The 27,144-nt window shown below is 36.9% G+C and overlaps 1 protein-coding gene across 2 annotated transcripts in view; it reads right to left on the reverse strand.

Annotated features, from left to right (window-relative positions):
- Positions 1-27,144, reverse strand: part of LOC146000039 (uncharacterized) — a 93,459-nt gene that overhangs the window by 39,265 nt on the left and 27,050 nt on the right. For both annotated transcript variants that reach the window (XM_083137358.1, XM_083137357.1), the window contains 7 exons: positions 17,849-17,932; positions 17,241-17,334; positions 14,478-14,703; positions 11,508-11,624; positions 8,045-8,462; positions 3,690-3,857; positions 1,119-1,639 (listed from right to left, as the gene is read on the reverse strand). In XM_083137358.1, the coding sequence (XP_082993484.1) occupies positions 1,119-1,639; positions 3,690-3,857; positions 8,045-8,462; positions 11,508-11,624; positions 14,478-14,703; positions 17,241-17,334; positions 17,849-17,932 (1,628 nt within the window). The remainder of the gene's footprint in view (positions 1-1,118; positions 1,640-3,689; positions 3,858-8,044; positions 8,463-11,507; positions 11,625-14,477; positions 14,704-17,240; positions 17,335-17,848; positions 17,933-27,144) is intronic.

Raw genomic sequence — 27,144 nt, forward strand, 5'->3', positions numbered from 1 at the left:
TTACCAGTTGTTTCAGATCCAAGACGCCACCTTTCGTAAATGCAGCATTTAATAACATCCTCTTTTGTTGGAAGCATCCCAGCAAAATCTGTCGGTGATCCGAAAATTGGGCAGTCTAATGCTCCTCGCTTTGAAAATTTTGAAGATTTTGCCATGTTTTGTTGCTCACTGCTAGCTCAGTTCACGACCTGTAACAAAAAAAAAAGATTAATAATTAATAATCATTAATTAGTGGTTAATGATAATCTGGAAAATCTGCTGCTAACATAATTGTTAATATATCATATTTATATCTAAAAGTATAATGAAAAAACAGTGTATTTGTCGATTTTTGGGTAATTTCAGGCTCCTTGCCAGAACAGAACATATTGTCCGTGGGGCACCAAATTTTGCACTGTAATTAACCATACATAGGTGCAACTTTTGCACACTACCGCAAAGTGCTGTGAAATTTGAAAAAATTGAAAAAAAAAAATTACCGATTTTACTAAATTTTTGAAATTTCACATCCCTTGCCAGAACAGAAGACATTATCCTAGGGTGGTGAAATTTTGAACAGAAGTTACTTATGTATAGAGGCAACTTTTCCGCTCTACCCCAAAAGCATCATAAAAAATTTGTTTTTTTCGATCCCCCCTAATAAGGAATGAGGAGATCGGGCAGACAGTGGGGGTGGTGAAGCTTCAGGATAGGATAGATCAAGCACAGATGAGACACATGAAGAGGATGGGTGCAGAAAGACTACCAGTAAGAGCTTACAATGCACAAGTAGTGGGAGTAAGGCTGAGGGGGAGACCAAGATGTCTGTGGAAAGAGCAGATAGCAGAGAATGTTAGGGGAAGAGGACAAGATTGGAACACTGTGGAAAGAGAGGAATGGTGAAAGACCAGAAGAAAATGGAGAGGTTTGACTTCTATGCTGACCCAGCAAAGGATGATGATGTAATGTGACATTTTGTGTGGACACCATGTGATACAATTGGTATAGGTGATTAAATCTGAACCAATTCTTTCCGATACTGATACCACTGGTATTGGTTGATACCAATACTTTGGCATCAGTATCAACTCAGCCATACTTCGACAATCCTAAATGAATTCAAGCAACAAACATCATACCTGCAGCATAGTTCCACCTTCATGTTCCTCAAAGTACTCATATCTCTCCATAGTGCGTAGAAATGAGAAGTCACTACATTCTCGGTCCAGAATCTTATTGACAAAATCCATGAGGTTTCCTATTGAGGGGCAGTCGAGCACCCCTCTGAGCTTTTTCGCTCGGAAACACTCCACTGTTTTGTAATATCTGAGAAACATTTGCTCCAAATTTGTAAGTTGTTCAGATGGCCATGTAAGTTGATCTCCAATTAGTGCTGATAAGCGTAGCTTTGAAGTTGCAGCTGGTGGATGAGATTCAGGCATCTCTACCACTGAAGGTAGAAGGTCCCTTGAAGTAGAGATAGCTGCAACAGATGCTAATTCTTCTGAAAGCATATGCGACTGAATTTCATCTTCACTAGAATGAATGCTCGACTTCACAGAATCAGTTTTCTGGTTGCATTGAATTTGGGATTTTGCCATTTCATCTAAAATTGTTCCCATTTTCTCGAAGAGCAGTAAGTGAAGGATATAACTTAAATCTGAGAGCAGAAAACACTTCAATGAAACAAAATACTAAATATTTACAAACTCTTTCATTACAGACTTAAATTAATTGAAAATTAAAAGATGCATCTTGTACCAATATTAGTAAGAATTAATAATACAATTAATTAGTTTCCTTTATGTTTTTCTAACACAGTATTTCCAATGCTCCAAATGGTCTTTATCTGGTGAGAAAAACAATGATGATGAATCTGGAACAAGATTCATTATCCTTGTTATCTCAACTGTTGAAGAAGAAAACAAAAACAAATGAATCAATAACAACTGGTAAACAATTTAATATGTGGAACGAAAAAATATAACAAATTGAAATGTAATGCAACACCACTGCCTTAGGTTATTTGTTTATCAGTGTCATTGAAATCAGCACAGTTGCTATGTTTAATACCAATGCTCTACCATTGATCTAGTAACTCCTGGTTTCAACCCTAGATTATACAACCTAGTTCTCTGTGCATACTATGTTCATTCTATTGAATCTCAAATTTTTATTAAGTTTTCATTAAGTTAAATACTCTGCAGGAGAGTAAACTACTGTAATAGCTAATTCAGTTTGAAATCAATTCCTCAATTGCAGGGAAATGGTACTACCTAAAAATTTGCACAATAAGAGAGTTATTGAAAGGAAAAGTCCATTTGCTTCATTCTGTGCTCACTGACAATTTCTAAGCATCCATCAACACAAATATTACACTGCTTAATGTGACCAACACAAAATATTTCCCCATGAATACCCTTTGCAGAAAGTAATTTTGCCATCAGAAAATGCACAGCACAGTAATAGTACTAGAAGAAGGGGAGAGGGCTCTCTGCTGGTCACCTCATCCACTTTCCCCCAGCAAGTTGGAGAATATTGATAAATTAGGGATGAGCCAATACCAGTGATAGGACTTTATATTCCGATACTTTTCTGGCATTTTGGTTTCTAGCGGGGTACATAAAAATGCCAAGTGATATTCTTGCAGAGTTTCATTATCCTGGAAATCATATCATGCAAATTACAAAATTTTCATTTATTTCGCACCAACATAGTAAAGAAAATTGAATTGTGTGTTTACATACCATGTATTTTAATATTTTGATGTAATATTATATTCAAACATTTTCAAACAAGTTGATGCATCTGTAATTGGAGCGGAATACATGCACAATAATATTAATCAATATTTTGAATAAATTTTAATTGTTACAATTTTCAATTATCAGTGGGAATCATTATGAGTATCAGCATCCATATTGGTTCAAAGTGGTATAGGCTCAGCCCTATGATAAATCAATGCTCTTTTGACCAAAATATGCACTTTTGTATGGTATTTAGTGGTATATTAAATCAAAACAACACCCTGAAAATATCCCCTTCCCCTCATTTTTTTCTGGTTTCATCACTGACACAACAGCATGCATTTCTTTGGTCATAATTGCAATAGTATCTTTTCTACATGAATTTTAAGTGGATTTGTTTTACCACTTACGTACACTTTCTGAAACTACTAACTGCAGTTAACAGGATCCCATAATTGGTTCTAGCCTATTTACTTACTCTCCTCCACATTAACAATGTATAAAAGTTATCAAAATGTGTTTTAGGTCTACATTCTGCACAGTCAGGTTAATAAGGATTGAACCTAGGGCTTTCATCAAAATTTAAACCAATGCCATGTGTCCCTCCCAGAATGTGAATCCATGACACCTTGAATACAAGGCTACAACAATATATTTTGAATATAAATCAGATTAATATACTGGAATAAAGTATTCACTTAACCACATAACTTTTAAAAACAATTATATTCATTTCAGGGAACTTGTTGTTCTAATGTATGTTGTAAATACAATAGGAAGTTGATTTTACATTTTTCTGGGGTTGGTGTTATAGTATACTGCTTTATTGGGACTATGAAGATTGAATGTAAATGTTGGAATATCTGGGATCATAAAATTGGGGTTTCGCTGAATCTAGCAGTGGAGTTTAATGGCCTTAAAAATCATGACAGAAAGTTAGGTTACTCTATGTAGTGTTCTTACCGTCTCTAGCGATGCGTTGGTGGCCAATGGAATTGCATAGCTTCTGCATGTGGTAGTTGTACAGTAGCTTGCTTCCGGGAGGCTCTGGAGGAAAGAGCTTCCACAGCTGAGGAACTGGACAAAATTGCAGAATGTGCAAGGTGGCAGCGGCAACATCAAACAGGATTCCTAAATAGAAGGGAAATATCGAGTGCAAATTTTGTATGAAAAACACTTAGCATGCAATGTTAATTGGATATTATCCAGTGGTGAAGTGTGACATTTTTACGTAGTCATTGCAAGACTTGCCAAACGTCAGGGTCAAACTTTCAACTGTAGAGTGGGGGGGGGGGGTGTATTCCTACATTGATAATGATGATAAGTGTTCGTACAGATGTGTGAAGTAGAGATGGCCAAATTAATTTTTTTCTATGGAGTATATGATCGTAAAATAAGGAAGACTAAACTTTCTTAAATTCTACCCGAAAAATGGAAAAATTGTTACTGTCCGAAATCCGGGCAGTAAAATTTTCGAATAGAGATTTTAAATTTTCCAGAATCCTGATGTTCTTGACCATCCCTGGTGTGAAAGTAGGCTATGCCAGGGAAAAGTTTCTGTCTAAGTAAGTATGTCTGTCACCTCGAGAAAAAAAAATCTTGATCAGTTTTATCATTCGTAAGCATAGTAAACACAAAACAACATGAAGTACTTTGTGTCTTGTAAAGCAATAACATTATTTTCCGAAAATGATATTTCAACCGCAGGATCAAAAAAAAATTGGAAAGGAGAAATACAATGGATCCAGAACTGCTTTTTTTCCCAATTCTTTCTAGCACTAATCGCGGGGAAATTTATGCCTTTGCTTACTTATATATATATATTTTTTTTTTTCATGTATTCTGTGTAAGTTGCGTTGCGATGCTCTTCAATGTGTTTTTCTCTTAAAAACAAGAGTGTTGCATCCTTTAGGCCTACAGTGCTGGATATTCTGAGAAGTTTCATCTTGATGACGCTACAAAAACCCTGCCGTGTTTGTAAACAAGGGGGCTGAAAAAACTTATGACGAGACTTTCAAGAGCGGGGGAAAAGTGGTCAAAGGACCTTGGTTCCGCAGACCTGTTGCGATGACTTGGCCAGCCTGACACCATTACACTCAACAGGAAATGTAGCAGGATGGTTGGGCACGGGGGGGTATAACTGGGCTCTTCTTTTGATGTGCTAAACTTAGGCGAATCTCTTGCATATTTCTAGCTGTTTCGTGGCATCTTGCGAGTAATTTCGCTCGAATATGCAAGTATTCTGCGTGAGTAATTTTGCTCAAACATGCGAGTATTCTGATTTATTTTTTACTTCTTCTCTAAAATATTTAAAAAGTAAAATTTTTATTTTGCTTTGTCATCGATGCACCTCACCTCTGATATTATCATTTTTTTTATTTGATTTAGTTTATTTTACTTTGCGTTTTGCAATTTCCGTACGAATGTTAGACATGCAATTTTCCATGCTTTGTGGAAAAATAAATTTACACTTTCACTTACATTTGGCAACACTGCACCCCGTTTCTTGTTTCTATGTTTAAAAATATCTACTTGGACAGGGCTAACATTTGGTGTATGACTTATGTATGTACAGGTTTCGGTTACAAAGTAACGCCACTCTTAATTCCCAGTTGCGCCGTTCGTGGGACACCCTGTAGTATGGTCCGACGATGGTGCAGACAATTCACGGAAGGCCAATCGAATGTGCACAACCCCATACAGCTGAGTACACGCGGGCCCTTTGAATCACTTCAGGTGAGAGATCTTGGACCACTCCCTCTACAGCCCTGGCCTTGAATGTACCGACTTTAATCTCTTTGTTTAACTGAAGAGGTGTCTGGCAGGGTAAGGATTTGACAGCTACACTGCGGTAGAGATAGTTCCAGTCTATGCTGTCAGAAACATATACCATGGGCATACAAAATTTAGTGCCATGCTACGACAAATGCCAGAACAATGGTGGTGATTATGCCGAAAATTAGGTTAGGACTCACTGTTACTAATGCAATTAATTACAACTGATATTCTTGTTTAATTTATGCCTAATCGGTAGGGATATTGATATTTTGGTATTTTTTTTCAAATTGTTGTATTTTCTTATTCTTTATTTTTACTATACGGTGTTATTTTTCCCAATATTCACATTTTCATTTTAGCGCATTTTCTGGCAAATATCTGAAATTATACCTTCATGGTGTTTATAAACTACTGTTTCAAATTGTAAGTCACATGGCTTACGCCTCTTCGTTAGAGTTTGATATATTGAAAGTTATTTTCCATACCCCTCTTTTTAAATTTTAATGTAAGGATTTTAGATAATGGAATTTTCCCCATATACAGTGTGATTGGTAATTCGACCTATTCCTGGAAAGGGGTAATACTAGAGCACATTTGCAACAAATTTAACCCTATGCACCGGGAGTCGGAAATGCCAAATTCGCATTATTTCGATATTTCGAATGGGCGAAAAATGTGTCCAGACATCACTGCACATTCCTAAACATAACTTCGCATTTTTCCCATTTTTCATGGTTTTGGCGTTTGCGAAAACACCTACAAATTGGAAATTACTTTCTGGCCACCCCTCGTATAAATCAGTAGATGGAAAGTGAAAATTTGGCAGAGAAAAGTCAATTCTTGAAGAAAATGATTTGCTTTTATGATTGAATGATTCGAGTAAATATGATATTAAAATATTTACGTATTTATTATTAGTATTTTATTTCATAATATTGGACATTAACCTTACTGAGCGAGAGATTAATGACCATCTCTGACGAGTTTAAACAGACAGGACAGAGAGTGGCGTTAATTTCATTGCAATACTAGTGTTGCAGTAAATTTGAGGTTAGGAGCATGAACTTGCCAATTTTTATAACGTTCACCAATCCAGATTTATGTTTCACTTTTTCATTCAATATATATCCCATTTGGTTGGATTCTTCTTGATATATAAGAATAGTGCAATGTCATTGTAAACGTATGTTAACTTGTGCGAAACCAGTAATACATCAGGATAATGAAAGAAGGCCTTCGTAAGCACTGCTACATTAAATAAGGTGAAGTGAGCCAGAAGAGTAATAAAATTCCAGCACCATATTTGCAGTCTAAAGCTCTTCTTGTTTATGCATGTGATTTTTGTTGGATGTTGCAGTCCATGCAATTTCTATCGCATGTTGTAGTGAGATACTTTGTCAGGTGGCGATATTCAACAAAACTCGTATGTATCAATAGAACCTATTTGTTTCCATGTTCCTTTAGTTTGCCCAACAAAATGCCTTACTAAGACGTCCGACGGCACCACCAGCTCTAATCCCCTCCATTTGTTGACAAGTCCCCTTACTACTTCCATGCGGACAAGGAAAAATTATAATTAAATGCATTTTCCACGTAATATTTAGAGGCTTAACCTTTACTCCCCCGATGATACCATTTGGTATCATCACAGTAAGGTCGTATTTGCCCGATGATACTATATGGTATCATGGTGCTGATTACGAAATGAATGTGCTTTTTGGACCTTCATACTCTTATGTTTGGGTGGAAACTCTGACACAGGTCTGGAGCAAGCCTGGGAAATTCATATTGATGACCAACCTTCCCCCTCACCGCAACATATCCATGCCACATTTCCGAACAGAGTTTCACATTTTGGCTCATTATTCAACTTGTATGGCACCCAAGAACATGAAACATGTTTCATTCTCTTGAGAAATGTCCATTCTTTGAAAAGAATACTAAAGTTCACAACTTCTCTCCAAAATAGCGGAAGAAGAAGGTGCAAACTCCAGATTTTTGTTTTTCTCCATTGAAATTCAGGGGACGTGCCCCTCCCCACCCCAAAGCCCCCTTCCTCGATACGGTGTTTTGAATTGTACACGGTTGCATGAGCTGATGTTTTAGCTGCAAAACAAAACTTATCCGAAGTAGATTGCTCCCATAGTGCCTGAGTTATAACAATTTTCCTCCATAGAGTGTTCGAATTTAAAATTCCCACCGGGAAGCCCGCGCGAGAGAAATTTTTCTTTCTCTTTCTCTCTCTCTCTCTCTCAATCTCTCTCTCTCGCTCCCCCCCCCCTCCTGCCATCACTGGTTTCTGCGGCCGTTGTTGTGTTGCGCATAAAAGGGTCCTAAAAGTTGAGGCCGAAACTTACGAACGAGATTTACTGTTCCCGTGCAGAGTTCCATAACGAACGGAAAAAAAAATTCAAAGAATACGAAATTCCCTGACATTTCCCTGACTTTTTTTGACACCTCCAATTCCCTGACTTTTCCTGGTTTTCCAGGTCTGTCGCCACCCTGTATATATAACATTTGAGTATATCGTATAATAATACCTTTCTGATGGTATATTTTAAGTTTTGCAGTGTCTCCATATTTGATGACCAGTGACCGATCCACATCATAATAATTCTGGAACTGCATTTCAGAATCTTCTCTATTTTCTTTAGAAGTTTGCACACTACGCTCAGACAATTTATGTGCATCTTCTTCCCTCCCAAGCTCTTTGACTGCTGTTATGTTTGCAGAGTTAAAATTCCCCGAACACCTATTTTCTTCATGATGGTTCACTTGGACTTCTGGTATACTGCAGGTGCATTGTTGAGAAGTGACCGTGCATGTTTCTTTAGATTTGCGACCACGGGTCTTTCCTATTGAAACGGTGGAAGAAGTGTCTTCATCAGTGCTACACCTTGGCTCTTTATCTTCTACCGTAGCTTCAGCATCTTCTTCTGCCCCAACCATTTGAACAACCTGAATATTCAAGATAATTTTTAGTTTCATCAGATATCAGAGTCACTTTGAAACATAGTTTTTCTTGTATGTACGCATTGCTTGCATTGTAGAATTATTTTCCTGTAGTTTACGGTCATTACAAGCATAAGAAAACAGTTTTTCATTGTGACATTTCAGGAGAACACATGCTCCCTTCATCAGACATTTATTTTCATTTTGACTAACGATACAGTTATAACAATGGTTAGCAATTTTTTAAACAAAAATAATCCATTATATACTGGATATTGTCAATGTTACATTGTTGTAATATATAATAATGAAAATGGTAACATAGATCCAGTATGGAGTTTTCTCTTTCACAAATGGAGTAAGCCACCATCTTTAAAATTTAATGTAACAGAAAACATCAAGAGACTTTGTGAAAACAATGACGACTTTGAATTACCTGATGATATTTGGGATTCATAATTTTAAATAAAAAATAATGTGATCAAATTTTTTTTATCTGAAATAAAAATAAAACAGACTGCTTCTTTTCAGCTAAATTGCTATATTACAACAATGTAACAGTGACAACATCCATTATATAACGGATTTTTTTTGTTTAAAAAATTGCTAACCATTGTTATAACTGTATCTTTAGTCAAAATGAAAATAAATGTCTGATGAAGTAAGCGTGTGTTCTCCTGGAACGTCACAACGAAAAACTGTTTTCTTATGCTTGTAATAACTGTAAACTAGAGGAAAATAACACTTTGAAACAATGTGAAATTCTATAATAGTAATGCTCTTCATGTAACAGCATTATTACCCTAAAAGCAAAAGCAAATTCAAGTAATATTTCTGGTGGGGATGGGACAGATAAACAGGTACTCTATTACTATCAGCCAATATAAAAACCCATGGCGTAACAACCTGTGAGGGCCAGCAACCAATCAGTTACGGGATGACATATGGTCAGCACGATGAACCCCCGGTCATTGTTGTTGGTTTCCATGACTGGGTTACATTACTCATTCATAGCTCCCCAATTTCCTCACGATGGCAGGTGGCCACCGGTCCCATACACAGGCCGAAATCTCCAAAAAGTTGTTATGCTTCCGCCGGGAGACTCGAACCTGTATGCGTCCCATACCCAGAACCCAAAGCTTGCATCTTAGACTGCACGGCCACAGTGATATCAGCCAATATAGGTATATGTGTTTATTGGTTTATCAGTGAAATTGCTGTTAATTTTACAGACCCAATATTTTTGTAAAAATAGCCTTTAACTTGGTGCAAAAATGTGTATTTTGTTATTATTTGTTACTTACAGCAAACACATTAACATCACTTGATTACATGCAATAATTAAGGAAGTGAATGAATCTTTCAGGATTTCACGAGACATTTGCAATTTATATTGAATTGGTTAGGAGTATCGGTAAATTTTTTATCAGTACTTTATCTGTATTGACAAGATTCCATTGGTCTATCTTAATTCCTGGTTTCCAGGAAAAATCCCCAATTTCAGAGATTTTCTTTTTTCAAACTGTTCTTTATTTACGTGTGGTGTTCATCTCAAAGCTGTTCTCCCACTTCACCGAAGGCATTACCTATTTCACAAAGATACAAAAGCATGCAAGACAAATGGCACAAAAGGTCCCGGGTTCGATACCCGGTGGAGGCACATAGTGGTTCGGATCCCACTTTAAACTGTAGGTCCAGTCCCGATTAGCCTTACTGTGCATAACGTGGACTTAAAACACCAAATCAATCAATCAATCCATCAAATGGCACAAAAAATGAAGGCTAAAGAAAACCTCACAAGAAGACATGCACGTATTGAGAATAAAAGTGTTATTCACTAGTATGTGCATCTGAGAATTTTACACCCAATGTTCGAAGAGAGGGTGTTAGACATTTCTTTTGCTATGTTTAGATATTTTCGTATGTTATAACCTACCTAGGGAAAGTAAATTAAAATGGAGTGATCACAAAAAACAAACTAAATTATTTTAAAAAATTGTACTTTTTTGGAAAGTATTTTAGTTTCAGTACTTGCATTTTTCTACTTGGAAAATGATAGATATTTCAAATCATATCAGTAATGTTTGGCCAGTAAATTATGTATCACCATTCATCCTCATCATTGCAATTAATACATATAGATATGAGAGAGGCATAAAGTAACTTAAATAAGATAACCATTGTTAATAACCATTTGACATTCAAATGAAACTTGCTGAGTATCAGAAATTAACTTGAATTCAAATTTTTATTTTAAGTTCACTTAGTGCACAGATAGACTAATCAAGACTGGACCCACAGTTTAAAGTGGGATCTGAACCACCATGTGCCCCCACTACATATCAGAACCAGGACCCCTTCATTACAAGAAGACAACATTACCACTACATAATCAGGGAGGCCCTATCTATCAGAAATTAAAGTATACGTAGATGTGTAATGACTCCAAAATAATTGCCTTAGTGTGAGCACTGTAGTAGACTGAAATATGAAAGAAAGACTGGAGAAAGAGATAGAAAACAATATTCTAAGCTATTTCAACCCGAGCAGAAAAGTGGGCCTCCCCCATGGCGCAGTGGTAGCGTCATTGCCTTGTAATCGAGGGGTCCCGGGTTCGATACCCGGTGGAGGCACAAGTGGTTCGGATCCCACTTTAAATTGTAGGTCCAGTCCCTATTAGCCTTACTGTGCATAAAGTGGACTTAAAACAGCAACTCAAAACCGAGCAGAAAAGTGGCAGAAGTAGGGTTTTATCCAGTATTTTTCATCTCTGGGGGAGGGGGTGTAAAATTTTGTATTTAGATGTAAGGGTAAATTTAGAGCCAAAATAACAATAAATTAGGCCTTCGTGAAAATTTTAGAGGAGGGTGGGTTCAGGTAATGTTGGAGAGGTGTTAGGACATGTTTCGATAAATCACTGGACAGAAAATTCGCGACATACAGTGAATGTGAAAAGAACAAAGAAAATGTTAAATATAATACACAATTTGAATGTTTCCTATCCTTAAATTAGATTGATATACACACACCAAATTTAAGAAACTACTTTACCTGCTCAACCATTGCATGTAAAATAAAAGCAATTGTCACACATTCTGAAGGTGTACTATCATTAAGTTCCATATATGTTTTTATTTCATCCAAACCTATTGGAGCATTTAAATCTACCTGAAAATAATATTTTTGAACCAACATTAACCACCACTTAAAAAAGTAACTCAGAACAAATACATAATAATTTATTGATTTATATGGTTTATTTTACTTCATATTTCAGTCACTTTTGGTTAATCCCCAAGATGAGGATGAGTGATGATATGATGAAATTGAAGAAGGTATACTCACAAAGAACACCCATGCCCAGGCTGGAATTCAAACCCAAGACCCTTGGCATCATACCATGTTGTTCTATCCACTCTGCCACAGAGGCTGGCAACAAATACCGTATTTACTCATGTATAATGCACACTTTTTTCCAAAATTTTTGCCCCCAAAAACTGTGGTGCGTATTATGCACGGAATAATTCAGACAGCCAACATGAAACCGTACAGGGTCATTCCATTATTTTGGGACACTTGCATTAATTTTTCATGTTTACGGAACCCTATCATGTTATATATCATTGTAAAGCTTGAATCCTGCAGTTCCTGAATATGGGAACAGTATTCCATACAAGATAACGACACTAATGAAATGTGGTTGAAATAAGTTCATCAAAACCTGCAGAAACGTTCTGATTTTTATGGTACTTTGGATGAAAGAAAACATAAGGGAAAAGATAATAAAAATTTAAAAGTATTACTGGCCAAATAATATGACATACATTGAGTGTGTAAAATTCTTAAAGGGAGAAATCTTGTGCTGCTAACTGGTATTTGGAAGGTCCTGAATGTGCCTCGTATAAATGTTACATTAGTCACGGAAAGAGAAAATATATATTTTGAAAAAGAAGGAATGAGCAATTGAATAGGTATGACGTCATTCACTCTTGATCAGCATAGCAACAGATTTACAACCTACAACTAAAAAAACTATTTCTTGAAACAGGATTGTACTGCACATTATATACGAGATATAATTTTTTGTTACTTTTACCCATCCAAAACCAGAGTGTGCATTATACATGCACGCGCACTATACACACATAAATACAGTACATAAGTATGCAGCTTCTGGTTTGAGTCCTGATGTGGAAACAAGTATTTCTTTGTGAGCATCACTTCATCAATTTTATTTAATCACCATTCATATTAATATACACATGAAACGTGCTGTTATGAAGCATGATGTAAAGTTATTTTTTGAGCCTTGATTTCAATATTTATGTTGGTTAAAGTAGGCAGGTAAAAAAAGGATATGTGACATAAATAACAATGGTTTTGGGTTTGAGTCATAGGCATAAATAAATGGATAATTCCCCATGAAAGCTCATTGACTCTAAGGCAGCTTTCAGATGGAAGTGACATGCAACATGAGGGTTTCAAACCAAAGAGACAAGCAACATAACCACAAACTGCACACACGCACACATTAGAATAGGCACTTTCCCTCTAAACCAAGTCCTGCATTTTTCTCCTTCAGAAAACTGCCCAGTCCAAGTAACAAGTTACATGTGCTGCGAGTCTTTTGTCACTCTGATACGAAAGGTTGGATTTGTTTGTGAACGTTCGTTTCCAAGTGACAAGTGTCACTTGTCATTTTGGTCTGAAAGCTTCCTAAAGTAGCCTGTTCTGTGTTCAAAGTCATGGCCAGAGCTATGTGTTCATTGTTTTCATCATTCATTCTCATTCCTACAATAAACTAGAGATAGAAGATCAACATAAAATAGCCAAATATACTAAACTCCACAGTCCTCTGAGGGAAAAGTTTTTGCCAAGTGGCTTTATCGTTGGGTGATGTGCGTCCCATTGTTACTGTTTCCTGCCTTCAAGCCTGGTGTTTATTAATACTTCTCTTTAAATAGCTCCCCATTTGTCCTCACAATCAATCAATCAATCGTGATGCCAGGTCTACACTAAAATTTTGGAGGCTCCAACTAGGACCTAGGACCACTTGCACCAAAGACATTTGGCTACATGGGAGCACAACCAAAAAATTTGCTACAATACAAAAAAAACTGTTGAAAACATTAGTTGACAATAATGATTACGGAACAGATTTATAGGCATTCGAAACCAGTAAAATAGAAACTATAAAATAATGTGCATTTATGAAACTGATGAAGAAACGCCACAAAAGAACAACCATGTCCAGCCCAGCTTTCATTTCAAGATAAATAAGGATTACCATGTACACCTCTGTTCAGATAAAGTGGTACATATTTCAACCGTCGAAACTTATAAAATGTGCCACTTTATGTGAACAGGAGTGTATAAGAAAAGGAGCAAAAGAAAGTTGGAGTAAGCATGAAATATCCAAAAAGCCATTTATCAGAAAGACTGTGCAAAACATCAAAATAGGTTTTTGCAGGCATTATAAATCATTAGGTATCATTCGACTTAAAACAATCTGAAACAGATTTTAAACATTAAAGTAGGGATGAGACCGATTAATCAGTACTCTATTGGTATCAGCCGATATAGGCATATCGGTGTATCGGTTTATCGGTAAAATTACCGATTATTTTACCGATCCGATATATCAATAAATATCTGATAATTTAGTGCAAAATTCTGCCATTGTGTTGTAATTTTTATGAATAATCTCCATGCCCTACTTTCTAAAAAAGTAAATGTCTAAATATGCAATTTCTTTTTCACTGCAGTCACCTTGAAACACACATTTATTAAGGTCAAAGAACCTTTCAGGTTCTTCAATGACCACTTATAATTTTATATCGGATCGGTAGAATATCGGTTATCAGTATTGGTAAATTTTATATCGGTACTTTATCGGTATCGGCCAAAATTTCATATCGGCATCCCTACATTAAAGGATACATTATACTACAAATAAATAACACAAATAGGCAAAAAATTGTACTCTAACAATGGCAGTTGAGTTCCCATAAATAAATTTACCTTTACAACTTGCATTCTGTTTCGATAGTGGTGATGTTGCCTCTGCACATCATACATGCTGTACATCAGATGCGATACCCTGTCATACATCATCTCCTTCATCAGCTGCGGGTTTTCTTCCTCTGGGGGTATGCACTTGATATTAATCACATCTTTACAAGCTTCCTTGTATGTCTCCTGCATCACCAGTTGCTCCCATTCCTTCCAGAAATTAGAAAGGATTATCCTGAAATAACAAGGATAAATAATACCATAATCATATTCATACTCAAGATAGACTAATATTAAATTTTATCCCTTTCCAAATGGGACTTAGAATATCGAGTTTTCCCCCCACATGTTTTTTTCTTTGCTGCTATTTTACACAAAATCATAGAAAATATGTTATTGTGTGTGTCATTATTTAACATTTTTTGTCAAAAATCTACAATACTTGCTCATTCTAGAATTTTTTCTGTAAAACTTTTTTTCTGTAAAAATATACAACATTGCATAAAAGTTACTGAAAACATTTTGAATAGGCAATATAAAATTAATTCATAAAAATAAAGTAAAAACATTCTATTAGTCAAAATCATCACTAACTGCGAAATCCAAAGTGGAATGTTCGCTAGAAATTTCCACAATGTGGATATAAATTATTAAATGCTATTCTCAAGAGTCTAAACAAAAGCACAACTTAATTAAACATGAGTACAAGTAAAATTCAGCAATATCTAGTGGTTGAAATTTGAAAGAGGTGGTTAGACATGTGCACAAGAGACGCAGAGTGATTACAGCCCAGTGTTCATTTACAATTGAATTTTACAGTGAACGATGGGCTATGTCCATCACCCCTCTTATTGGACAATTATTGTAGGATGGGCTATGCCTCTTTTTTTCCTTCCCTCCAGCCCACCCACCCCCACCCCTACCGCCCTCTCTCTCTAAAATAAACTCCATGGTAAAACAGCCCTGTGAGGGACAGGGCCTGTTAAGCAGCTTTTTGATGGGTGATGTCTGGTCAGCACATTGAGTCCCATCATCGCTGTATTATGGCTTTGAAGACCGTATCCTGTTTCTTCTTCTTCTCTTAAAGTAGCTCCCAATTGTCCTCACAATGCCAGATCAACATAGACATTTTGAGGACTCCCACCAGGAATTGAACCTGGGAGTGTTTGCACCAAAGGCGAGAGCACTACCCATTTGGCTATACAGGAGCCCTCTTTATTTCTGTATGTTCTCTCTTTTATTTCCTGGCTCACTCAATTTGCCAATCGAATATAAAATTGACAATGTTTTGTGAAGAACCTGAATAACGAATTAACATTCTTAATTAATGTATGTAACCATACATTATGTATGACTATACCAGGTTTTATCTTAGAAAAGAGTGCATATTTAGATTAGAATTATGCTGATACCACTTTGAACAAATATCAATGTCAAAACTAACTTTACCAACTAACTTTAACTTTGTCTGATAAGGATCTGTTATGACACAGGTCAACAGTGATAAGAAGAGAATGTGGAATGTCAGAACACTCTTGCAGGCAGAGAAGTGGAAATGAGAAGAAATAAAGTAGATACTGTATTAGGGATATATCAGAAGCGAGGTGAAACAAAGTGGTGAATTGGTAAGTAAGGACTGTGTGTGAAAAATAAAAGTGACATCAGGGTGTTAAGTGAATGGCAGGATTATAGTGGTGAGAGTGCAAAGAAAGGAAAAAAAAGGATTTACTGTGTGTGAAAGTTTACATGGCACATAGTGGATTAACAGAAGGAGTAGTTGAGAACGACCTAAGGACTGATGAAATAACTGGGGGACAAAATAAAAATAATGCATCATTGCCATTAGTGACTGGAATGCTGTAGTAGAAGGCCACAATGGAAACACAACAGGAAGATAAAGATTAGAAGAGACAAATGAAAGGGGTGGTGAACTCTTAGTCAATCTCCGTATAAGGAACTTGCTAATTGTTGGAAAACACTCTTCAAACAATATAAAAGAATTCACCCATGGACATGCTCAAAAGGACAATAAATAATAGCAAATAAACTATATCTTCGTACAACAGAGATTCTGAAATTGGCAAAGACCTTCCCTGGAGCTGATATAGATTCAGATACTGTTGGGTGAAATAAATGTTCATTTGAAGAAGATAACAAGAGACCAGGTGAATAAGAAACTTGACACTTATTGAAGAAGAAAGACAAATTTCGAGAAAACTTCAAAGAGAAAGTCATTAAATTAAAGACAGTTTAGAATAGTGATAAGGTTTTGGAGTATTAAAAACCTCTCTGAAGAAAGCAGAAAAAGAAACAATAGGATATAGTGAAAGGAAGAGTACTAAGAAACCTTGGATTGCAGAAATATGCTGGAGAAGATGGAGGAAAGAAGAAAATGGAAAAATGTAAATACTGATCAATGACAAAGCTACAGTTTTGCTTTACGAAACCAGCATATATGAATTAAATATTTATATTCATTAAAAATTTAAAAAAATAGGTGGTCGCTTTCCAGCCGTCAGTTCAGAAGGTACAAACGTGAGCGAAAAATAATGCCCACCATCGAAAATTTCAGTCCAAATCTGCACGATGTGACAAGGTAGGGCAGCAACATGCACTTGTAATTTTATTCAACATCTATATGAACTGCTAGATTAAACACGTTCCAATATTTTCAAAGAAGAATTAATATTTTGATTAACTTGTCATACTAGGCATTTTACATTCTAATCTATGCTAGAATGTAATACATTAGTATTCATCTATTTCACTTACGCTTTATTCTGGAAATCCCGAACTGAGTGTTCACTCTTGTCTTTATTTGATCCTTTTTCCTTTACCTTCGATTTATCAGAAGCTCCTAATGTATCTACACAGAGAGAAATTGTATAAATAAGTAAAAGAAAAATTGCACAAAATTAACATCAACATTAATATTTGTATGAAGTTCCAAAGCTTAATTTATAAGAAGTGAATTACACATTTACAGCAGCAAATAAAAATCCCATTTAGGCAAAATACGAATTTCTAGTATACAATAAAAAATTGTACAGTAAACATAAATGTGTAATTCATGATGTATGCAGTAAATGTGGTTTGTGTATTACGTACGTGAAAGTCCGTGTTTCCGCATTGCAGAATTGGATAGGTTTTTTTTTTGTTTAATTTTGAAGGCTCACTTAATGAACGAAGGCAGTGAGCCTTCGAAATTTATATAAAAAAAAACAACCTATCCAATTCTGCAACGCAGAAACACGAACCTTCATGTACGGAATAAATATGTAAATATGGACTATTTTTTCTATTAGCATCAACAAGAAATATTTCAAACCAAGCATTTCTTATAAAAACTCTTAAAACTTTACAACCTTTTTGTTACATACCAGTTGTTGAAGGTACAAGTGGAGGTGCCAAGATTATATTCTCTTCATCTATTTGTATCCGAATCATACATACAATTGGTACCCCTGAAAATTTCATACAAGAATTACTGTACTCATGATTACAATATATATATATTCAGGTGGCAATTATTGATTTGAGATATTTTATTTAATCAAAGGTAAATTTATTAGTAGGTACCACAAAACCTTTACTTCTCTCATTGACAGCAATGGAACAGATAAATGAGGAGTATACAGAGAGGAAGTTCTGGTTGGTTGTTAAAAATTAATTAATTTATGGAGATTCGACAGACAGTGGGGGATGGTGAAGCTTCAGGACAGGATAGATCAGGCACAGATGAGATGGTTTGGACACATGAAGAGGATGGATGCAGAAAGACTTCCATTAAGAGCTTACTGTGCACAAGGAATGGGAATAAGGCCAAGGGGGAGACCAAGATGTCGGTGGAAAGAGCAGATAGTGGAGAGTGTTAGGAAAAGAGGACAAGATTGGAACACCGTGGAAAGAGAGGAGTGGTGGAAGACCAGAAAAAATTGGAGAAGCTTGACTTCTATACTGACCCAGCCAGAGGAGGAAACGGCAAAGGATGATGATGATGGTCAGAATTCACATGCCATACATTACTTCTCCAGGGTGGCTACAAACAAGCAGAAATGAAATTCCCTGACTTTTCCAGGTTTTCCAGGACAAAATTTACATTTTTCCCTGACAATTACAAACTAAACTAAATCGATGTTTTTGCAAATAGAAATAATAAACTCATACAGATCCAGGTATAGATTTGTTAAGTACCAATATTATTTTTTATGAAATTGACTCAATTTCTCTATTCTCTATGATTTGAATTCAAACTGCAAAATAGTGAATTTGGAAAATGATTACAATTCACAAGCTAGGGAAGGATTACGGAATTTTGTCATACGCAGTAAGTTTAAAATAAAATACTTTATTATTTTTAAAGTTACGACTAAATGAAATTAGAGTGAAGAGTGATTGATTAAGAAATACAATTTGTAATTTATCAGTCTCCTTATACATTCTTGGGATTATATGTTGATATTTCCACTGAGGTTTGGAACCCTCTGCTTGCAAGAACCATGAGTGCGGACTCTGCATAAAGCTACTTCTCTCTTCTATGTAAAGCAAACAACTTAACTCTTGCATATAAGTGAAACAATTGAATCGAACAAAATAAAGTGTCATATTTCCCTACATTATCAATGGGATTTCTGCTTCAGTACAGTATATCCAAGTGAAGTACTGTGAAACTGACAACATGCAGTTATACCATTAATGCTGTCGAAAAGGGTATGTAGGTATTAGAAATTTAACGCAAGGAATTTATAGAATTGCATTGTATAGGTACCTGATTTAGCTAACCATACATTAAAACAGGAACACTCTAATAATAAAAGCTCTGAAAGTTCATATACGAGGGGCATCCTGAAAAAAGCTCCAATGGTGCCTATACGCAGCATTGGTGGTCAGAGATAGACACACACCCATGCAAGCAGGAAGAAGTGGCATGTAGCTGTAATCTGGTACAGTTGCAATGCAGTCATTTTAGGACAGTTCTAGGTTAAAGATTGCAGCTGTCATACAGTCTCCCACTGAGCCTAGCCTACAATGCACACTCAGAATTTGGCACAGAGCCACCAGCAATTGTGTGAGGTGTGCAGACCGGACGTCTTGTATGGTCAGACGATGGTGCAGACAATTCATGGAAGGCCAATCGAATGTGCACAACCCCATACAGCTGAGTACACACGGGCCCTTTGCATCACTTCAGGTGAGAGATCTTGGACCACTTCCTGTACAGCCCTGGCCTTGAATGTACCGATTTTCATCTCTTTGTTTAACTGAAGAGGTTTCTGGCAGGGTAAGGATTTGACAGCTACACTGCGGTAGAGATAGTTTCAGTCTTTGCTGTCCGACACATATACCATGGGCATACAAAATTTAGTGCCATGCTACTACAAATGCCAGAATAACGGTTGTGATTATGCTGAAAATTAGGTTAAGACTCACTGTTACTAATGCAATAAATTACAACTGATATTCATGTTTTATTTATGCCTAATCGGTAGGAACCTTGATATTTTTTTTTTTTAAAATTGGTGTATTTTCTTATTTTTTTATTTTTTACTATACAGTGTTATTTTTCTCAAAATTCACATTTTCATTTTAGCGCATTTTCTGGCAAATATCTGAAATTATTCCTTCATGGTGTTTTTAAACTACTGTTTCAAATTGTAAGTCACATGGCTTACGCCTCTTCGTGAGAGTTTGATATCTTGAAAGTTCGTTTTGGAAAGTTATTTTCCATACCCCCTTTTTTTAATTTTTAAGGTAAGGATTTTAGGTAATGGAATTTACCCCGTATATACTGAAGGGTGCATAATGACCATAAGTGGCGACGCACCCAAAAAATTAAAATCAATCAATCTCACGTGACAGATACCGATATATTATGACACCACAAAATGCGCATTATCTTTTTTTGACTTGTCAGTATTAAGTTACCCAAAATTTGCTTTTTTGTTTTAGAACATTTATCTGCCAAATATACCGAAACATAATACTCCATTGTGCTTTTAAACGATTATATTAAATTGTAGATCACATGGTCTACGTATTTTCGTGACAGTTTGATATGTTGGAACAGATTTTTGAGGAAGTAAAAGTAAAGTGCTCCCCTGGACTTTTCCATGAAGGTGTATAAGGGTGTGGAGTTAGGGCCCCACACTTTCTTGATCACGGCTAAAGGTGGGGGTGATGTGATAAGCACCACGCTCCTGGCTACCTTTATCCCTCAAAGTTTCCTCAAGGTACCAGCTTCACATGATGCTGGGTGGGTGCCGGAGTAGTTTGAATAGGCGGAAAACATCCTGGTTCTCCCCCGCAGGGGATCGACCCCGGGTCTCTTGCATAGTAGTCAGACGCCCTAACGACTGAGCTCCATTATTACTCACTTGACAAATGCCGATGGAGCGCACTTAGCTTGGTAATTCAAAACATATCTCGTGCGACAAATACGAGGATGTGGATCCCGTGTGACAGTAGATACGCACTCGATCTCCTGTTAGAACCCTGCCACTTTTCTCTGTGATGCAAATGGTTTTGATAGAAGTTGAAAAAATCGTGGGAAATACATGATTTAATGTGGCAGTCGGAATTATTCCATGTACGTATAACTCTATAGTTTACTCTTGAGTAAAATGTTGGAAAACTTGCATGTTCTATGTACACAAACATGGCCTAGAAAAAAACAAGAATGTTGGATTTCAAGGAAATTTTCGTTCTTTTAGGTAATTTCTTTAAAAAAATCGCTAAAAATGCCAACAATTCACATTTTATGCCAAATTCGCATTATTTCGATATTTATAAAGGGCGAAAAATATGTCCAGACATCACTGCACATTGCACATTCATAAACATAACTTCGCAGCAATTACCATTTTTCACGGTTTTGGCGTTTGCGGAAAATCAATCGGAAATTACTTTCTGGCCACCCCTCGTATAAATCAGTAGATGGAAAGTGAAAATTTAGCAGGGCTGGCAGAAAAAAGTAAATTCTTGAAGAAAGTGATTTGCTTTTATGATTGAATGATTCAAATAAATATGATATAAAAATATTTACGCATTTATTATTAGTATTTTATTTTATAATATTGGACATTAACCTTACTCAGTGAGAGATTAATGACCATCTCTCACGAGTTTAAACAGACAGGACAGAGAATGGTGTTAATTTCATTGCAATACTAGTGTTGCAGTAAATTTGAGGTTGGGAGTATGCACTTGCCAATTTTTATAACGTTCACCAATGCAGATTTATGGTTTCACTTTTTCGTGAGAGTATTAAATATATATCCAGTTTTGTTGGATTCTTCTTGATATCTAAAAATAGTGCAATGTGATTGTAAACGTATGTTAACTTGTGCGAAACCAGTAATACGTCAGGATGATGAAAGAAAACCTTTGCAAGCACTGCTACATTAAATGAGGTGAAGGGGAGCCAGAAGAGTAATAAAATTCCAGCAGCATATTTGCAGTCTAAAGCTCTTCTTGTTTATGCATACAATTTTTGTTGGATGTTGCAGTCCGAAGACATCGAACAAAAATCATAAGAGTCCCATGCATGCAATTTCTGTCACATGTTGTAGTGAGATACTTTGTCAGGTGGCGATATTTGACAAAAATCGTATGTATCAATGGAACCTATTTATTTCCATGTTTCTTCAGTTTGCCCAACAAAATGCCTTAGTACGACGTCCGACAACTATCGGACGGCGCCACCCGCTCCCATCCCCTCCATCTGTTGACAGTTCTGTCTCCTTACTACTCCCATACGGACAAGAAAAAATGATAATTCAATGCACTTTCCACGTAATATTCACAGGCTTAACCTTTACTTCCTCGATGATATTATATGGTATCATCAGAGTAAGGTCGTTCTGACCCGATGAAACCTTATGGTATCATGGTGCAGATTACGAAATGAATGTGCATTTTGGACCCTCATACTCTTCTATTTGGGTTGAAACTCTGACACAGGTCTGGAGCAAGCCTGGGTAAATTCATATTGATGATCGACCTCCCCCCTCTCCGCAACATATCCATGACACATTTCCGAATAGTTTCACATTTTGGCTCATTATTCAACTTGTATAGCACCCAGGAACATGAAACAAGTTTCAATCTCTTTGGAATCGTCCATTCTTTGCAGAGAATACCAAGGTTTGCGCCTTCTCCCGAAAATAGCGAGAGAAGAGGAGGGCAAACACCAGATTTTTGTTGTTTTTTTTCATTGAGATTTGGTTGTCACGCCCCCAAACCCCCCCCCTTCCTCGGTTCGGCGTTCTTAATTGTACACGGTTGCATGCTATGATGTTTTAGCTGCAAAACAAAACTTATCCGAAGTAGATTGCTCCCATAGTGCCCAAGTTATAACAATTATCCTCCAAAAATGCTAATTACCTATTTTTCGTAAAACAAAGAAATGAGATTTTGGCTTATTATTCAACTTTTATGACACCCAAGAACATGAAACATGTTTCATCCTCTTGAGAAATGTCCATTCTTTAAAAGGAATACTAAAGTTCGCGCCTTTTTCCCAAATAGCGGGAGAAAAGGGGGCAAACTCCAGATTTTTGTTTTTTTAAATTGAAATTCGGGGGGTCGCGCCCCCAGACCCCCCTTCCTCGGTTCGGCGTTCTGAATTGTACATGGTTGTATGCTACAATGTTTTAGCTGAAAAACAAAACTTATCCGAAGTAGATTGCTCCCATAGTGCCCGAGTTATAACAATTTTCCTCCAAAAATCCTATACCTATTGTCCGTTAAAAAAAATCACATTTTGGCTTATTATTAAACTTGTATGACACCCAAGAACATGAAACATGTTTCATTCTCTTGAGAAATGTCCATTCTTTGAAAATAATACTAAAGTTTGCGCCTTCTCCCCAAAATAGCAGGAGAAAAGGGGGCAAACTCCAGATTTTTGTATTTTCCATTGAAATTCGGGGGAAGTGCCCCCCAAAGCCCCTTCCTCGGTTCGGTGTTCTCAATTGTACACGGTTGCATGCGCTGATGTTTTAGCTGCAAAACAAAAGTTATCCGAAGTAGATTGCTCCCATAGTTCCTGAGTTACAACAATATTCGTCAAAAGAGTGTTCGAAGTCAATGAAGACGATACGCCACCCTGTTCTCCATAAGATCACCACCATTGTTAAGGAACTTGTCAGACTCAGATACAGACTTTTGTAAACCCTTACCATAGAAATTGCATATCAGATGCTTTGACATATGTACAACTTTCCATTTGCTCAAGTGCATGTTACTGTTGTTTCGTTGAACATGTGCAGTAACATAGTACTGTATCAGTGGCGTGGCGTGGGATTTTTAAAAGTGTTACCGGATCAGTAGGACATTTAAGGGAGACTTGGGCGCCTCCCCACCTCATGCCCCCCCCCAATGTTTTCCAAGAAGTTCATATAATATTAATCTGGTACGTCTGCAATTCAATACTACATTTTGGTAAAGTTATTAATCAGGGCAAAAAATTTTGACATAAGGACTGAAGTGAAATTGCAAACATTGGTTGTTGACACAATAATACGTAATTTGATACTTACAGAAACATTATAGAGCAGATCAATCCGACAACTCTTCTTTGAAAATAGTTGTATGATGCTGGGGACCCGGATTCGAATCCTGGCTTGGCCATGGACGTTTGTGATGTCTATTCATCAATTTCATCATATCATCACTCATCCCCATCTTCACAAATTAGCCAAAAGTGGCACAAGCGAAGCAAAATCAATCAAATCAAATCAAAAAAGTTCTATGATGCTGTCATAAAGTGAAGTTTTTCATTTAAATTTGAATTTTTGGGTGCATCATGGTCATGGTACATGTTATCCACATCTGAATTCCACACATTTTATTTCCACCCGAAAATAGAGTACATGGCCAATAAAAGAGTTTCGACAACTGCGCACATCCACATAACCACAGATAGTCGTTATACCACGAAACATTGAAATGTCGGTCATATCCAGCAGACGACTTGGTTTCTAAATCGTTCAAAAACATAGGCTTTGGCCTCCCTTTCGCCACAATTTCGATTTTTTTCTGCAAAAGAACGAACCGAAAGTTGCTTCAAAATATCTTCTATCGCACGATTACACACACTGTTCAGATAGGATGAACCCGCTACCTCGGAACTCAGAGCAAGCTCCATTAATTAATTGACAATGCCCGAATACAACATAAAAACGAAAGACACCACTCACAAAACTCGCACTGCACAGTCCCTCCCGCAAACCGTTGTTTACTTTTGTAACACGTGAAGCACCCTCCATGCCCCCTCCCCTCTCAGCATCGGCCCTTCCCCAATATTTCCTTCGGAACCTGCAAGAAGTCCAGTTCTACTACTGTTGCCATCTTAGTTCTTTTGAAACCAGATTAGCCCAAAAAGCGAAACATATCGTTTCAAATAAGACGTAGGGCCTCTCCCATGGCGCAGTGGCAGCGTCATTGCCTTGTAATCAAGGGGTCCTGGGTTCGATACCCGGTGGAGTCACAAGTGGTTCGGATCCCACTTTAAACTGTAGGTCCAGTCCCGATTAGCCTTACTGTGCATAAAGTGGACTTAAAACACCAACTCAACCAAACCAAACCAAATAAGACGTATGTAGAGTACATGTAGTCTTCATCTGTTTCCTAACTACTCCCACTCCCATGTTTCGCTAAATCCACAGAAATCTCATTTCTGACACCACTACTATTTCGTATATTTTATGATCCTTGCTACCTTTAAGGCTTTCGCTTTATAGGATAATCGTAATCGTGACTATGAGGATGCACGGTGAATTATTGAAATAAAATTATTATTTCTTTGTGTATGTAATTATTAATTTTTATAATTATATAAGTAAAATAATAACAACGAACATTGAAATAACCATATATTGCTGAGGATTCGAACCTGCGACACCTGACACTTCAGAGCGTGCTAAGATAACAATCGGGAAATTATGCTTGTAAGTAATGTTTTCACCCAAAAACAGTTCTACCACCTCAAAAACATTGCTTCAATTCGAAATTATTGCATTCCTGCGACAACGTATGTCAATCTCAATCGGCCCTTTCAAGAATTATCACAAATTCCTGTAACGGAAATAATATTATATGAGTGAAATATAGAATTTTAGGTTGACATTTTTAGACCCCTTGACCATACTCATCCCTCTCCTCTCCTCCTCGCCCATGATGTCGAAGAAGGACAAAGAGAACTTTCGTAATCGTTGATATTTAGAGTAAATACAAAATATCACTTGGTAGTTTGCTTTTCCCCCAGTGTGATTTGATTTTTTTTAAATTTTGATTTGGCGATTTAAGTCCACTTCATGCACAGTAATGCTAATAGGGACAGTTTAAAGTTGGATCCGAACCACTTGTGCCTCCACCGGGTATCGAACCCGGGATCCCTCGATTATAAGGCGCTGCGCCATCGTTCCCCAGTGTGACTGGACACCTTCAGAGTAAGATAGACCCGATTAGGTGACTTAGCTCTTTTCTGTCAAATGAATATGGCAACACTGGTCTGTTTCCGGTAAGGATCACCGGCAACTGCACCGGCTAAACAGGCATGCCAAAAACCCGCCTCCTCCTCCTGCGGTCAGTCTTTGCCGCAACGCGAAGTCTTCCTTGGGTGGCCTCAGGGCCCTTTCCTCATGTTGCCTGTGGAGGGTACCGGATCAGTCCTGCTCTTCGCTTTTGCCGGTGTCAGAAAAAATGTCAGTCTGGAATGTTTACTTTACGACAATATTACCAGTTTATGTACGTAATAATATTTTAAGACAGGTTCTTCAATTATTTATATTTTGGTGTTACCTGCGGTAACAGCGGCTACATGCACGCCACACCTCTGTACTGTATCGATACTGCAACCTATTCAGGGTTCCCACTCATTTCAGCAAAACAAATTCCTTAACTTTTCCAGATTTTGAGGAAATTTTGTGGTGCCTTAACATGCTAATAACCAAGATTTTAAGTGTAAAATGTTCCTTGGCTATTAAGAGAATGAAGTTTTATTCAAGATAAAGTAACAAATATAAACTACAATTATACTGTTCAAACAAAAATGGAATTCACTTTCAATCACAAATCATGGCAAGGACAAAAGAACCACTACATGTTCCATGACTTCTCCAGTTTTTTGGATGGATTTTCAAAATTCTCTGACTTTTCCATGCCCCTTTCACTCATAAGTTGATGACTACCCTGACTTTTCCATGACTATTTCACTCATAGGTTAATGACTACCCTGACTTTTCCATGCCTATTTTACTCAGAGTTTGATGACTGCCCTGACTTTTCCATGCCCCTTTCACTCATAGCTTGATGACTGCCCTGACTTTTCCATGCCCCTTTCACTCATAGGTTGCTAACTACCCTGACTTTTCCATGCATATTTCACTCATAGGTTGATGAATACCCTGACTATTCCATGCCTATTTCACTCATAGGTTGATGACTACCCTGACTTTTCCAAACTATTTCACTTATAGGTTAATGACTACCCTGACTTTTCCATGCCTATTTTACTCAGGTTGATGACTACCCTGACTTTTCCATGACTATTTCACTTATAGGTTAATTGTTACGTTTAGGCCGTTCGCCGGCGTAAACTGCTTGGCTGCAAGAGGATGTGTGTATGAAGAATAGAATAAATTACTCTCATTGCTCTTTACCAATATTTAATAGA

This window comes from Lepisma saccharinum, chromosome 16 (assembly GCF_977018435.1).
Source record: "Lepisma saccharinum chromosome 16, izLepSacc3.1, whole genome shotgun sequence".
Classification (NCBI taxonomy): Eukaryota; Metazoa; Arthropoda; class Insecta; order Zygentoma; family Lepismatidae; genus Lepisma; species Lepisma saccharinum.